General features: G+C 46.4%; 1 protein-coding gene across 2 annotated transcripts in view; it reads right to left on the reverse strand.

The window, feature by feature from the left end:
- Positions 1-3,382: 3,382 nt before the first annotated feature.
- LOC106590737 (uncharacterized) overlaps positions 3,383-15,636 on the reverse strand; it is a 62,892-nt gene continuing 50,638 nt past the window's right edge. For both annotated transcript variants that reach the window (XM_082976218.1, XM_082976217.1), the window contains exon 19: positions 3,383-7,595. In XM_082976218.1, the coding sequence (XP_082832344.1) occupies positions 4,884-7,595 (2,712 nt within the window). In that variant the 3' untranslated portion in view covers positions 3,383-4,883. The remainder of the gene's footprint in view (positions 7,596-15,636) is intronic.

Consider the following 15,636-nt stretch of genomic DNA (forward strand, 5'->3'; position numbering starts at 1 on the left):
GGCTATATACAGAGAGTACCAGTACTGAGTCCACGTACCCCTGCATTAGTAATGAATACACAGTCAATAACAAGTCAAAATAACATGGCTATATACAGAGAGTACCAGTACTGAGTCCATGTACCCCTGCATTAGTAATGAATACACAGTCAATAACAAGTCAAAATAACATGGCTATATACAGAGAGTACCAGTACTGAGTCCACGTACCCCTGCATTAGTAATGAATACACAGTCAATAACAAGTCAAAATAACATGGCTATATACAGAGAGTACCAGTACTGAGTCCACGTACCCCTGCATTAGTAATGAATACACAGTCAATAACAAGTCAAAATAACATGGCTATATACAGAGAGTACCAGTACTGAGTCCACGTACCCCTGCATTAGTAATGAATACACAGTCAATAACAAGTCAAAATAACATGGCTATATACAGAGAGTACCAGTACTGAGTCCATGTACCCCTGCATTAGTAATGAATACACAGTCAATAACAAGTCAAAATAACATGGCTATATACAGAGAGTACCAGTACTGAGTCCACGTACCCCTGCATTAGTAATGAATACACAGTCAATAACAAGTCAAAATAACATGGCTATATACAGAGAGTACCAGTACTGAGTCCATGTACCCCTGCATTAGTAATGAATACACAGTCAATAACAAGTCAAAATAACATGGCTATATACAGAGAGTACCAGAGAGTGGCCAAAAGTATGTGGACACCTGCTCGTCCAACATCTCATTCCAAAATCATGGTCATTAATATGGAGTTGGTCCCCCCCCCCTTTGCTGCTATAACAGCCTCCACTCTTCAGGGAAGGCTTTCCACGAGATGTTGGAACATTGCTGCGGGGACTTGCTTCCATTTAGCCACACGAGCATTAGTGACCATTAGTGGCGTACCAATTCATCCCAAAGGTGTTCGATGGGGTTGAGGTCAGGGCTCAGTGCAGGCCAGTCAAGTTCTTCCACACCAATCTCGAATAAACCATTTCTGTATGGATGCCGCTTTTGTGCATGTGGGCAGTGTCATGCTGAAACAGGAAAGGGCCCACACACTGGACTCTACCCAAGAGAGTTAGTTAAAAAAAAAAAGGTCAATGTAGGTAGTCAAATAGCCATTTGATGAGCTATTTATCAGTCCTGTTTAGGAGTCTTATGGATTCGGGGTAGAAGATGTCCAGGGTCCTGTTGGTTCTAGACGTGGTGCATCGGTACCGCTTGCCATGTGGTAGCAGAGAGAACTGGACTTGGGAGGCATGAGTCTGACCATTTTTAGGCCCTTCCTCTGACGCCGCCTGGTATTGAGACATTTACATTTACATTTTAGTCATTTAGCAGACGCTCTTATCCAGAGCGACTTACAGTAGTGAATGCATACATTTCATTTTCATTTCATGCATTAAAAAAAATAAAAAATAAGTATATATATATATTTTTTTGTTTGAACTGGCTTCCCGTGGGAATCGAACCCACAACCCTGGCGTTGCACACACCATGCTCTACCAACTGAGCCACAGGGAAGACGTCCTGGAAGGCAGGAAGCTTGGCCCCAGTGATGTGCTGGGTGATGCAGCCAATCAAGATGCTCTCGATGGTGCAGCTGTAGAACTCTTTGAGGATCCGAGAGCCTTATGACAAATCTTTTCAGCCTCCTGAGGGGGGAAGAGGTGTTGCCGTGCCCTCTTCATGACCGTGGGGGTGTATGTGGACCATGTCCTGTGGATGGGAACGTCCCGCTCTGCCCTCCGTTTCCTGTAGTCCACCATCAGCTCCTTTGTCTTGCAGACAAAATAGGATGTCCCCCCCTGCTGGAAGTGGGACCTGAGTGGAGAAGATTTGGGAGCCCCTGTGTAACAGTATATAGGTTCGCGTCCCCTCTCCTCGCCCCCTACCTGGGCTCGAACCAGGGACCCTCTGTACACATCGACAACAGTCACCCCACGAAGCATCGTTACCCATCGTGCCACAAAAGCCGCGGCCCTTGCAGAGCAAAGGGGGAACAACTACTTCAAGGTCTCAGAGCGAGTGACGTCACCCGATTGAAACGCTATTAGCGCGCACCACCGCTAACTAACTAGCCATTTCACATCGGTTACACCACCGCTAACTAGCCATTTCACATCGGTTACACCACCGCTAACTAACTAGCCATTTCACATTGGTTACACCACCACTAACTAACTAGCCATTTCACATCGGTTACACCACCGCTAACTAGCTAGCCATTTCACATTGGTTACACCACCGCTAACTAGCTAGCCATTTCACATCGGTTACACTTGCTCCACAGCACATTAAATACATGTAGTTTATAGCCAGCCTTATTAACGTTATAGTGCCTGTAGCCAGCTAGCCTGCTACGTTAGATTAGTAGTCTACAGTACATTAAATACATGTAGTTTATAGCCAGCCTTAGCGTTATAGTGCCTGTAGCCAGCTAGCCTGCTACGCTAGGTTAAACGTAAATGTAATTATTTGCAGGACAAACATGGTAAATTAACCTTCCGTTTCAAACCTGTTATGTCAATACTTTTTCCTTTTTCCTCAGGTGGGACCGCTCTCTTGTCGACGACTGGTGGTCCATATTTTCCATCCGATTAAAATGGGCATTAAAGTGGGCGAATCATTGAAGCTCATGTTTGTCACTTTGGTCAATGAGTCAACTAATTTAAAAACATTTACCGAACTAGTTAAAAAACGTATATCTCCCTACTACTAGTTTAACTGCATCACAACCGGCCATGATCGGGAGTCCCATACGGGCGGCGTACAACTGATCCAGCATCGTCCGGAGTTTGGCCGGGGTAGGCCCGTCATTGAAAATAAGATTTTTTTCTTAACTGACTTGCCTAGTTAAATAACTAAAATAAATAAATAAAGCTGCAGACTTCTGTTAACCTTGTTCCCCCATCTCCCTCTTTTGCCTGAGGCCTAAAAACCTAATCTTGGCGTCAACCTTCCTTGCGGTTCCTGCTCTTGACTAAGTATGGTAGGCGACTTCAATTAAAGTTCCTAAAACCTAGCCGAGGTATAGCTGAACAATACATTAAGAAGGTCAAAGTGCAAACTTTTCACTTGGACACGTCTGGATAACACTTTAAGGGTCCGTAATAAACCATTTATATAGTATTTATAAAAGTGTTTGTTCATCATTTATTAATCATTACTCCAAATGTATAAAACATTTATATAGTATTTATAAAAGTGTTTGTTCATCATGTACTAATCATCAACCCCAAATGTATTAACCATTTACTAATCATTTGTAAAGTATTTTTGTAGTCCCACAAATATACATTTGTGACTAGCTTTAGTAAAACATTAACAAATGTGGAAGTAACAATGATTTAAAAAAAGGTGAGCAAACTGTTTATAAATAATTTATTACAGACCCTTTAATATAAAGTTATCCACATTTGAAGCACCCTTTTGATTTCTGGGTAAAAACTAAAAAAGGTGGAAAGAACAAGAAAATGGAGAACATTTTTTTTTTTTCGTTGCAAGAATTAATTTTATTATTATCTTCAAAACAAGAGAAAAAAATAAAATAAAAAAATGTCCCTCCGGTTCAGTTCATTCAGCTGGTAGTTTAAATTAAATAGAGGTCATTGCAAAAAATAAAAATAAAATTGAAATTAAAACAAAAAGGAACAAATTTGATGAATCTTCACAGTGCACGGAACCTTTTAAACCCAAGACATGGCCCTTTAACACCCTCCAGTGTCTCTACCCCCGTCCGCGCTCAACGAACAACAATATTCACATATTGTCAGAATTGTGTAAATATAATTCAGGTATCATAAGACACAACTACCACTAAGGGGCTGAACAACTCTGGTAACTTTACAACAACAACAAAAATCAAAAAAAAAAAAAATCACAGATTCCTGAAATCAAGAAGGAAATCTGTGAATCCTACAACCTGGGATTTCTGGGAAATCTGGTGAATTTTAGGGGGGGGAAGTAATTTTGCAAAACATAGGCCAACAACTACCTCTAGGTCACTCTTGCTCAGTCTGCTTACAGCAGAGTAACAGTCATTTACATCTCGATAGTGCTTTTTTCCCTCCTCCTCCTCCTACACGTTTTCACTCTAGAGAATACAAATCTGATATGAAAGATGGAATATTGTGTGTGTCCATAATAGTTCACTATTCTAGTTCACTAGTCCACAACATCGGGAACTGGTTGCTATTTGGGATGCATCCCAGGTCGTAGAAACTCTTCAAAAATAACCTGGGGGGGGGGGACGGGGACGGTGGGGGACAGGGACAAATCAAGGTTTTAGCAATTACACTTTTTTTTTTTAAACACAAAAAATAAAAATCGAAGCATCATTCAAGTAAATTGACTCGTCCAAGCAACAGCCTATGTTGAGCAGAGTCTAAAAATTTTTATATTTTATACATCAGCCTTAAATTCATTAAATTAATTCAAATCCTCAGCAAAAAAATAAAAAATAACAAAACCCCCCAAACAAAGTGTTGAACTAAAGTGAACAAGCTTGCAGAGTCCTCTTATGGTCTTCACTACGGGGTCCCGTCACAAATGACACCCACATTCCCTACATAGTGCCCTATTATTATAGGGAATATGGGCCCTCGTCAAAAGTAGTGCCCTATATAGGGAATAGGATGGTATTTGGAATGCAGAGGCTGTGTGACGCCTCTTTGAGACCTTTACAGTTCACTGACAGGAGGCTCGGAAGGAAACCAAATATCTTTCCTCCGAAATGGCGCCCAATTCCCTTCTTAGTGCACTAGGTTTGGGCCACGAGCCTTAAAGTCGTGCACTAGTTAGGGAATAAGGTTTGGGCCACGAGCCTTGGGCTGAAACGTGTGGAAAAAAACGCTTCACGACGAAATGTCTCATAAGGCTACGCTAGACATTTGGTCTTCGCCTCTTCTCTCCTCCTCCTCTTCTCTCTCTCTGTTATTGTCCTTGTTCTTCTTCTTCTTGTGTTTGTGTTTCAGTCCTGCGATCTCTCCCTCCTCAGCCTCCAGTCTCTTCTGCTTTCTGTCTTTCTTCTGTTTCTTCTTCTCTTTCTTCTTCTCTTTTTTATCTTTCTTCTTCTTCTTGTCTTTCTTGTTGCCCAGGCTACCGACAGAGCTGGCGCTGCTGCTACGACTTCTGCTGCTGCCCCCATGCACCGCTGGCTCTCCCTCCACCGCTCGCTGTCCGCCCACTTTTTTCTCTCCTTCCTCCTCCTCCCCCTCTGAGATCTCTCCCTCGCTGTAGTCCGGTTCGAAGGCTGCCTCATCTGTCTCTCTGACCAGGTCAGAAGGAGGTCTAGAAGAAGGGACCGAGGGAGGAGGTTTGGAAGAATGGAACGTGGAAGGTTTGGAAGAATGGACCGAGGGAGGAGGTCTGGCTTTAGGGTGCTCTGTCTCTCTCTCCTTCTCCCTATCCACCCCTTTCTCTCTCTCCTTCTCCCTATCCACCCCTTTCTCTCTCTCCTTCTCCCTATCCACCCCCTTCTCTCTCTCCTTCTCCCTATCCACCCCTTTCTCTCTCTCCTTCTCCCTATCCACCCCTTTCTCTCTCTCCTTCTCCCTATCCACCCCCTTCTCTCTCTCCTTCTCCCTATCCACCCCCTTCTCTCTCTCCTTCTCCCTATCCACCCCTTTCTCTCTCTCCTTCTCCCTATCCACCCCTTTCTCCTTCTCCCTAGCCACCCCTTTCTCTCTCTCCTTCTCCCTATCCACCCCCTTCTCTCTCTCCTTCTCCCTATCCACCCCTTTCTCTCTCTCCTTCTCCATCTTCTCCCTCATCTTTTGTATCTGCCACTCTCTCTCTTTCTTTCTCTCTCTCTCTCTGACAGCTCGGGGCACCCCTGCCCTGTTGTCAGTCCTGGGGGGCTGTAGGAGTGAGGCCGGGTGTTGTTGGGGCTTTCCACCACTCGTCTCCTTCTCTAGGGTTCCTAGGCTGGCCTGCTGGCTCTGTCTCCCCGCCGAGAAGCTCTCTGCTCTGGGCTCTTCTCCCTCAGCCTTTCCCCTCCCGGGCTGGTTCTCCATGGAGCCGTATATATCCTGCGTCGTGTCCCTGCCAGGGCTGCTCTCGCTGGGTCTGGTGGGCTCAGACCCTCCCTGAGATCTCTGAGTGGAGGAGGAGGAGGAAGAGGAAGGGTCAGATGGGGGTTGGTCGCTCTTGGAGACGGGCGAGGCACCGCCTAGCTCCCCGGTGGTCTCCCGGTGGTCTCCCGGTGGTCTACGGTCAGTAGAGTCGGTGTTACGGCCAACGGTGGATGAGATCTGGTCGTTGTTGTCTTCATGTTTGTGGTGGAGGTGGTCTCTGTGCTCCCTGGCTCTGGGGTCCGGTGGTCTACGGTCAGAAGTTGCTTTGTGGTCCCTGGAAGAAGATAAAGGTTTACGATCCCGTGAGTGAGAGTGTGAGGAGGAAGACGAGCTCTTCTCACTGCTGTGGTCGCTCCCTCTCTCTCCAGTCCTCTCTCCTTCTCTCCTCTCTCGCTCCGGCCGCTGAGACGAGCTCTTCTCACTGCTGTGGTCGCTCCCTCTCTCTCCAGTCCTCTCTCCTTCTCTCCTCTCTCGCTCCGGCCGCTGAGACGAGCTCTTCTCACTGCTGTGGTCGCTTCCTCTCTCTCCAGTCCTCTCTCCTTCTCTCCTCTCTCGCTCCGGCCGCTGAGACGAGCTCTTCTCACTGCTGTGGTCGCTCCCTCTATCCCCAGTCCTCTCTCCTTCTCTCCTCTCTCGCTCCGGCCGCTGAGACGAGCTCTTCTCACTGCTGTGGTCGCTCCCTCTATCCCCAGTCCTCTCTCCTTCTCTCCTCTCTCGCTCCGGCCGCTGAGACGAGCTCTTCTCACTGCTGTGGTCGCTCCCTCTCTCTCCAGTCCTCTCTCCTTCTCTCTCTCTCCTCTCCCTCTCCGGACGCTGAGACGAGCTCTTCTCACTGCTGTGGTCGCTCCCTCTATCCCCAGTCCTCTCTCCTTCTCTCCTCTCTCGCTCCGGCCGCTGAGACGAGCTCTTCTCACTGCTGTGGTCGCTTCCTCTCTCCCCAGTCCTCTCCCCAGTCCTCTCTCCTCTCTCCCTCCTCTCTCGCTCCGGCCGCTGAGACGAGCTCTTCTCACTGCTGTGGTCGCTCCCTCTCTCCCCAGTCCTCTCTCCTTCTCTCTCTCTCCTCTCTCGCTCCGGACGCTGAGAGGAAGAGAGAACCTTTCTCGGTCTGTCCATATCTTTGTCAGAAGCGCGGCTGTGTTCCCTCTCTCTCTCTTTCCCCCGCTCTGTCTCCCTCTCTCTCTCCCGCATCTTTTCCTTTAACCGATCTCTCTCCCTCTCCATCTCTCTGTCTTTCTCAGTAGGTATGTGGTCTCCGGACTGTTTCCTATCCTGCAGGCCGTCTTCTCTGTCTCTGCCACTAGAGGGGGACATAGTTCTCTCCGGCTTGGGAAAGGTACAGTCCCTCTCTTTCCATCGCCCTGCCTCCGTCTCCGTTGTCACGGCGACGTGGGGTCCGGGGGGGAAAGGGAGGGAGGGGGCGAGCAAGGGGCGGAGTAGTTGAACCCTGACCCCTCCTTCCTCTTCCTCTGATTCGTAGTCCTCCTTCTCCCACTTGGAGCGAGGGACCTGGAGGAGGAGAGAAGAGAACATCTGTATGTGTGAGATGTCTCTCTCCTGTATGAGTACTATCTGGTCTAACAGGTGTAGAGCTGTGTGTCTCCTGTATGAGTACTATCTGGTCTAACAGGTGTAGAGCTGTGTGTTTCCTGTATGAGTACTATCTGGTCTAACAGGTGTAGAGCTGTGTGTTTCCTGTATGAGTACTATCTGGTCTAACAGGTGTAGAGCTGTGTGTCTCCTGTATGAGTACTATCTGGTCTAACAGGTGTAGAGCTGTGTGTCTCCTGTATGAGTACTATCTGGTCTAACAGGTGTAGAGCTGTGTCCCCTGTATGAGTACTATCTGGTCTAACAGGTGTAGAGCTGTGTGTCTCCTGTATGAGTACTATCTGGTCTAACAGGTGTAGAGCTGTGTGTCTCCTGTATGAGTACTATCTGGTCTAACAGGTGTAGAGCTGTGTCCCCTGTATGAGTACTATCTGGTCTAACAGGTGTAGAGCTGTGTGTCCCCTGTATGAGTACTATCTGGTCTAACAGGTGTAGAGCTGTGTGTCTCTCCTGTATGAGTACTATCTGGTCTAACAGGTGTAGAGCTGTGTCCCCTGTATGAGTACTATCTGGTCTAACAGGTGTAGAGCTGTGTCCCCTGTATGAGTACTATCTGGTCTAACAGGTGTAGAGCTGTGTGTCCCCTGTATGAGTACTATCTGGTCTAACAGGTGTAGAGCTGTGTGTCTCTCCTGTATGAGTACTATCTGGTCTAACAGGTGTAGAGCTGTGTGTCTCTCCTGTATGAGTACTATCTGGTCTAACAGGTGTAGAGCTGTGTGTCCTGTATGAGTACTATCTGGTCTAACAGCTGTGTGTCTCCTGTATGAGTACTATCTGGTCTAACAGGTGTGTGTCTCCTGTATGAGAACTATCTGGTCTAACAGCTGTGTGTCTCCTGTATGAGTACTATCTGGTCTAACAGGTGTAGAGCTGTGTGTGTCTCTTGTATGAGTACTATCTGGTCTAACAGGTGTAGAGCTGTGTGTGTCTCCTGTATGAGTACTATCTGGTCTAACAGGTGTAGAGCTGTGTGTGTCTCCTGTATGAGTACTATCTGGTCTAACAGGTGTAGAGCTGTGTGTGTCTCCTGTATGAGTACTATCTGGTCTAACAGGTGTAGAGCTGTGTGTCTCTGACCTGTATGAGTACTATCTGGTCTAACAGGTGTAGAGCTGTGTGTCCTGTATGAGTACTATCTGGTTTAACAGCTGTGTGTCTCCTGTATGAGTACTATCTGGTCTAACAGGTGTAGAGCTGTGTGTCTCTCCTGTATGAGTACTATCTGGTCTAACAGCTGAAGAGCTGTGTGTCTCTGACCTGTATGAGTACTATCTGGTCTAACAGGTGTACAGCTGTGTGTCTCTGACCTGTATGAGTACTATCTGGTCTAACAGCTGTGCGTCTCCTGTATGAGTACTATCTGGTCTAACAGGTGTAGAGCTGTGTGTCTCTGACCTGTATGAGTACTATCTGGTCTAACAGGTGTAGAGCTGTGTGTCTCTCCTGTATGAGTACTATCTGGTCTAACAGGTCTAGACAGCTGTGTGTCTCCTGTATGAGTACTATCTGGTCTAACAGGTGTAGAGCTGTGTGTCTCCTGTATGAGTACTATCTGGTCTAACAGGTGTAGAGCTGTGTGTCTCCTGTATGAGTACTATCTGGTCTAACAGGTGTAGAGCTGTGTGTCTCCTGTATGAGTACTATCTGGTCTAACAGGTGTAGAGCTGTGTGTCTCCTGTATGAGTACTATCTGGTCTAACAGGTGTAGAGCTGTGTGTCTCCTGTATGAGTACTATCTGGTCTAACAGGTGTAGAGCTGTGTGTCTCCTGTATGAGTACTATCTGGTCTAACAGGTGTAGAGCTGTGTGTCTCCTGTATGAGTACTATCTGGTCTAACAGGTGTAGAGCTGTGTGTCTCCTGTATGAGTACTATCTGGTCTAACAGGTGTAGAGCTGTGTGTCTCCTGTATGAGTACTATCTGGTCTAACAGGTGTAGAGCTGTGTGTCTCCTGTATGAGTACTATCTGGTCTAACAGGTGTAGAGCTGTGTGTCTCCTGTATGAGTACTATCTGGTCTAACAGGTGTAGAGCTGTGTGTCTCCTGTATGAGTACTATCTGGTCTAACAGGTGTAGAGCTGTGTGTCTCCTGTATGAGTACTATCTGGTCTAACAGGTGTAGAGCTGTGTGTCTCCTGTATGAGTACTATCTGGTCTAACAGGTGTAGAGCTGTGTGTCTCCTGTATGAGTACTATCTGGTCTAACAGGTGTAGAGCTGTGTGTCTCCTGTATGAGTACTATCTGGTCTAACAGGTGTAGAGCTGTGTCTCCCCTGTATGAGTACTATCTGGTCTAACAGGTGTAGAGCTGTGTGTCTCCTGTATGAGTACTATCTGGTCTAACAGGTGTAGAGCTGTGTGTCTCCTGTATGAGTACTATGTGGTCTAACAGGTGTAGAGCTGTGTGTGTCTCCTGTATGAGTACTATCTGGTCTAACAGGTGTAGAGCTGTGTGTGTCTCCTGTATGAGTACTATCTGGTCTAACAGGTGTAGAGCTGTGTGTCTCTGACCTGTATGAGTACTATCTGGTCTAACAGCTGTGTGTCTCCTGTATGAGTACTATCTGGTCTAACAGGTGAAGAGCTGTGTGTCTCTGACCTGTATGAGTACTATCTGGTCTAATAACTGTGTGTCTCCTAGTATGAGTACTATCTGGTCTAACAGGTGTAGAGCTGTGTGTCTCTGACCTGTATGAGTACTATCTGGTCTAACAGGTGTAGAGCTGTGTGTCTCTCCTGTATGAGTACTATCTGGTCTAACAGGTGTAGAGCTGTGTGTCTCCTGTATGAGTACTATCTGGTCTAACAGGTGTAGAGCTGTGTGTCTCCTGTATGAGTACTATCTGGTCTAACAGGTGTAGAGCTGTGTGTCTCCTGTATGAGTACTATCTGGTCTAACAGCTGTGTGTCTCTGACCTGTATGAATACTATCTGGTCTAACAGGTGTAGAGCTGTGTGTCCTGTATGAGTACTATCTGGTTTAACAGCTGTGTGTCTCCTGTATGAGTACTATCTGGTCTAACAGCTGAAGAGCTGTGTGTCTCTGACCTGTATGAGTACTATCTGGTCTAACAGGTGTAGAGCTGTGTGTCTCTGACCTGTATGAGTACTATCTGGTCTAACAGGTGTAGAGCTGTGTGTCTCTGACCTGTATGAGTACTATCTGGTCTAACAGGTGTAGAGCTGTGTGTCTCTCCTGTATGAGTACTATCTGGTCTAACAGGTGTAGAGCTGTGTCTCTCCTGTAGTAGTACTATCTGGTCTAACAGGTGTAGAGCTGTGTGTTTCCTGTATGAGTACTATGTGGTCTAACAGGTGTAGAGCTGTGTGTCTCCTGTATGAGTACTATCTGGTCTAACAGGTGTAGAGCTGTGTGTCTCTGACCTGTATGAGTACTATCTGGTCTAACAGGTGTAGAGCTGTGTGTCTCTCCTGTATGAGTACTATCTGGTCTAACAGGTCTAACAGCTGTGTGTCCTGTATGAGTACTATCTGGTCTAACAGGTGTAGAGCTGTGTGTCCTGTATGAGTACTATCTGGTCTAACAGTTGTAGAGCTGTGTGTTTCCTGTATGAGTACTATCTGGTCTAACAGGTGTAGAGCTGTGTGTTTCCTGTATGAGTACTATCTGGTCTAACAGGTGTAGAGCTGTGTGTCTCCTGTATGAGTACTATCTGGTCTAACAGGTGTAGAGCTGTGTGTCTCCTGTATGAGTACTATCTGGTCTAACAGGTGTAGAGCTGTGTGTCTCCTGTATGAGTACTATCTGGTCTAACAGGTGTAGAGCTGTGTGTCTCCTGTATGAGTACTATCTGGTCTAACAGGTGTAGAGCTGTGTGTCTCCTGTATGAGTACTATCTGGTCTAACAGGTGTAGAGCTGTGTCTCCCCTGTATGAGTACTATCTGGTCTAACAGGTGTAGAGCTGTGTGTCTCCTGTATGAGTACTATCTGGTCTAACAGGTGTAGAGCTGTGTGTCTCCTGTATGAGTACTATCTGGTCTAACAGGTGTAGAGCTGTGTGTTTCCTGTATGAGTACTATGTGGTCTAACAGGTGTAGAGCTGTGTGTGTCTCCTGTATGAGTACTATCTGGTCTAACAGGTGTAGAGCTGTGTGTCTCTGACCTGTATGAGTACTATCTGGTCTAACAGCTGTGTGTCTCCTGTATGAGTACTATCTGGTCTAACAGGTGAAGAGCTGTGTGTCTCTGACCTGTATGAGTACTATCTGGTCTAACAGGTGTAGAGCTGTGTGTCTCTCCTGTATGAGTACTATCTGGTCTAACAGGTGTAGAGCTGTGTGTCCTGTATGAGTACTATCTGGTCTAACAGGTGTAGAGCTGTGTGTCTCCTGTATGAGTACTATCTGGTCTAACAGCTGTGTGTCTCTGACCTGTATGAGTACTATCTGGTCTAACAGGTGTAGAGCTGTGTGTCTCCTGTATGAGTACTATCTGGTCTAACAGGTGTAGAGCTGTGTGTCTCCTGTATGAGTACTATCTGGTCTAACAGGTGTAGAGCTGTGTGTCTCCTGTATGAGTACTATCTGGTCTAACAGGTGTAGAGCTGTGTGTCTCCTGTATGAGTACTATCTGGTCTAACAGGTGTAGAGCTGTGTGTCTCCCCTGTATGAGTACTATCTGGTCTAACAGGTGTAGAGCTGTGTGTCTCCCCTGTATGAGTACTATCTGGTCTAACAGGTGTAGAGCTGTGTGTCTCCCCTGTATGAGTACTATCTGGTCTAACAGGTGTAGAGCTGTGTGTCTCCCCTGTATGAGTACTATCTGGTCTAACAGGTGTAGAGCTGTGTGTCTCCCCTGTATGAGTACTATCTGGTCTAACAGGTGTAGAGCTGTGTGTCTCCTGTATGAGTACTATCTGGTCTAACAGGTGTAGAGCTGTGTGTCTCCTGTATGAGTACTATCTGGTCTAACAGGTGTAGAGCTGTGTGTCTCCTGTATGAGTACTATCTGGTCTAACAGGTGTAGAGCTGTGTGTCTCCTGTATGAGTACTATCTGGTCTAACAGGTGTAGAGCTGTGTGTCTCCTGTATGAGTACTATCTGGTCTAACAGGTGTAGAGCTGTGTGTCTCCTGTATGAGTACTATCTGGTCTAACAGGTGTAGAGCTGTGTGTCTCCTGTATGAGTACTATCTGGTCTAACAGGTGTAGAGCTGTGAGTGTCTCCGGTATGAGTACTATCTGGTCTAACAGGTGTAGAGCTGTGTGTCTCTGACCTGTATGAGTACTATCTGGTCTAACAGGTGTAGAGCTGTGTGTCTCTGACCTGTATGAGTACTATCTGGTCTAACAGGTGTAGAGCTGTGTGTCTCTGACCTGTATGAGTACTATCTGGTCTAACAGGTGTAGAGCTGTGTGTCTCTGACCTGTATGAGTACTATCTGGTCTAACAGGTGTAGAGCTGTGTGTCTCTGACCTGTATGAGTACTATCTGGTCTAACAGGTGTAGAGCTGTGTGTCTCTGACCTGTATGAGTACTATCTGGTCTAACAGGTGTAGAGCTGTGTGTCTCCTGTATGAGTACTATCTGGTCTAACAGGTGTAGAGCTGTGTGTCTCTCCTGTATGAGTACTATCTGGTCTAACAGGTGTAGAGCTGTGTGTCTCCTGTATGAGTACTATCTGGTCTAACAGGTGTAGAGCTGTGTGTCTCCTGTATGAGTACTATCTGGTCTAACAGGTGTAGAGCTGTGTGTCTCCTGTATGAGTACTATCTGGTCTAACAGGTGTAGAGCTGTGTGTCTCCTGTATGAGTACTATCTGGTCTAACAGGTGTAGAGCTGTGTGTCTCCTGTATGAGTACTATCTGGTCTAACAGGTGTAGAGCTGTGTGTCTCCTGTATGAGTACTATCTGGTCTAACAGGTGTAGAGCTGTGTGTCTCCTGTATGAGTACTATCTGGTCTAACAGGTGTAGAGCTGTGTGTCTCCTGTATGAGTACTATCTGGTCTAACAGGTGTAGAGCTGTGTGTCTCCTGTATGAGTACTATCTGGTCTAACAGGTGTAGAGCTGTGTGTCTCCTGTATGAGTACTATCTGGTCTAACAGGTGTAGAGCTGTGTGTCTCCTGTATGAGTACTATCTGGTCTAACAGGTGTAGAGCTGTGTGTCTCCTGTATGAGTACTATCTGGTCTAACAGGTGTAGAGCTGTGTGTCTCCTGTATGAGTACTATCTGGTCTAACAGGTGTAGAGCTGTGTGTCTCCTGTATGAGTACTATCTGGTCTAACAGGTGTAGAGCTGTGTGTCTCCTGTATGAGTACTATCTGGTCTAACAGGTGTAGAGCTGTGTGTCTCCTGTATGAGTACTATCTGGTCTAACAGGTGTAGAGCTGTGTGTCTCCTGTATGAGTACTATCTGGTCTAACAGGTGTAGAGCTGTGTGTCTCCTGTATGAGTACTATCTGGTCTAACAGGTGTAGAGCTGTGTGTCTCCTGTATGAGTACTATCTGGTCTAACAGGTGTAGAGCTGTGTGTCTCCTGTATGAGTACTATCTGGTCTAACAGGTGTAGAGCTGTGTGTCTCCTGTATGAGTACTATCTGGTCTAACAGGTGTAGAGCTGTGTCTCCCCTGTATGAGTACTATCTGGTCTAACAGGTGTAGAGCTGTGTGTCTCCTGTATGAGTACTATCTGGTCTAACAGGTGAAGAGCTGTGTGTCTCTGACCTGTATGAGTACTATCTGGTCTAATAACTGTGTGTCTCCTAGTATGAGTACTATCTGGTCTAACAGGTGTAGAGCTGTGTGTCTCTGACCTGTATGAGTACTATCTGGTCTAACAGGTGTAGAGCTGTGTGTCTCTCCTGTATGAGTACTATCTGGTCTAACAGGTGTAGAGCTGTGTGTCTCCTGTATGAGTACTATCTGGTCTAACAGGTGTAGAGCTGTGTGTCTCCTGTATGAGTACTATCTGGTCTAACAGGTGTAGAGCTGTGTGTCTCCTGTATGAGTACTATCTGGTCTAACAGCTGTGTGTCTCTGACCTGTATGAATACTATCTGGTCTAACAGGTGTAGAGCTGTGTGTCCTGTATGAGTACTATCTGGTTTAACAGCTGTGTGTCTCCTGTATGAGTACTATCTGGTCTAACAGCTGAAGAGCTGTGTGTCTCTGACCTGTATGAGTACTATCTGGTCTAACAGGTGTAGAGCTGTGTGTCTCTGACCTGTATGAGTACTATCTGGTCTAACAGGTGTAGAGCTGTGTGTCTCTGACCTGTATGAGTACTATCTGGTCTAACAGGTGTAGAGCTGTGTGTCTCTCCTGTATGAGTACTATCTGGTCTAACAGGTGTAGAGCTGTGTCTCTCCTGTAGTAGTACTATCTGGTCTAACAGGTGTAGAGCTGTGTGTTTCCTGTATGAGTACTATGTGGTCTAACAGGTGTAGAGCTGTGTGTCTCCTGTATGAGTACTATCTGGTCTAACAGGTGTAGAGCTGTGTGTCTCTGACCTGTATGAGTACTATCTGGTCTAACAGGTGTAGAGCTGTGTGTCTCTCCTGTATGAGTACTATCTGGTCTAACAGGTCTAACAGCTGTGTGTCCTGTATGAGTACTATCTGGTCTAACAGGTGTAGAGCTGTGTGTCCTGTATGAGTACTATCTGGTCTAACAGTTGTAGAGCTGTGTGTTTCCTGTATGAGTACTATCTGGTCTAACAGGTGTAGAGCTGTGTGTTTCCTGTATGAGTACTATCTGGTCTAACAGGTGTAGAGCTGTGTCTCTCCTGTATGAGTACTATCTGGTCTAACAGGTGTAGAGCTGTGTGTCTCCTGTATGAGTACTATCTGGTCTAACAGGTGTAGAGCTGTGTGTCTCCTGTATGAGTACTATCTGGTCTAACAGGTGTAGAGCTGTGTGTCTCCTGTATGAGTACTATCTGGTCTAACAGGTGTAGAGCTGTGTGTCTCCTG

Source organism: Salmo salar, chromosome 06 (assembly GCF_965601325.2).
Source record: "Salmo salar chromosome 06, fSalSal1, whole genome shotgun sequence".
NCBI lineage: Eukaryota > Metazoa > Chordata > Actinopteri > Salmoniformes > Salmonidae > Salmo > Salmo salar.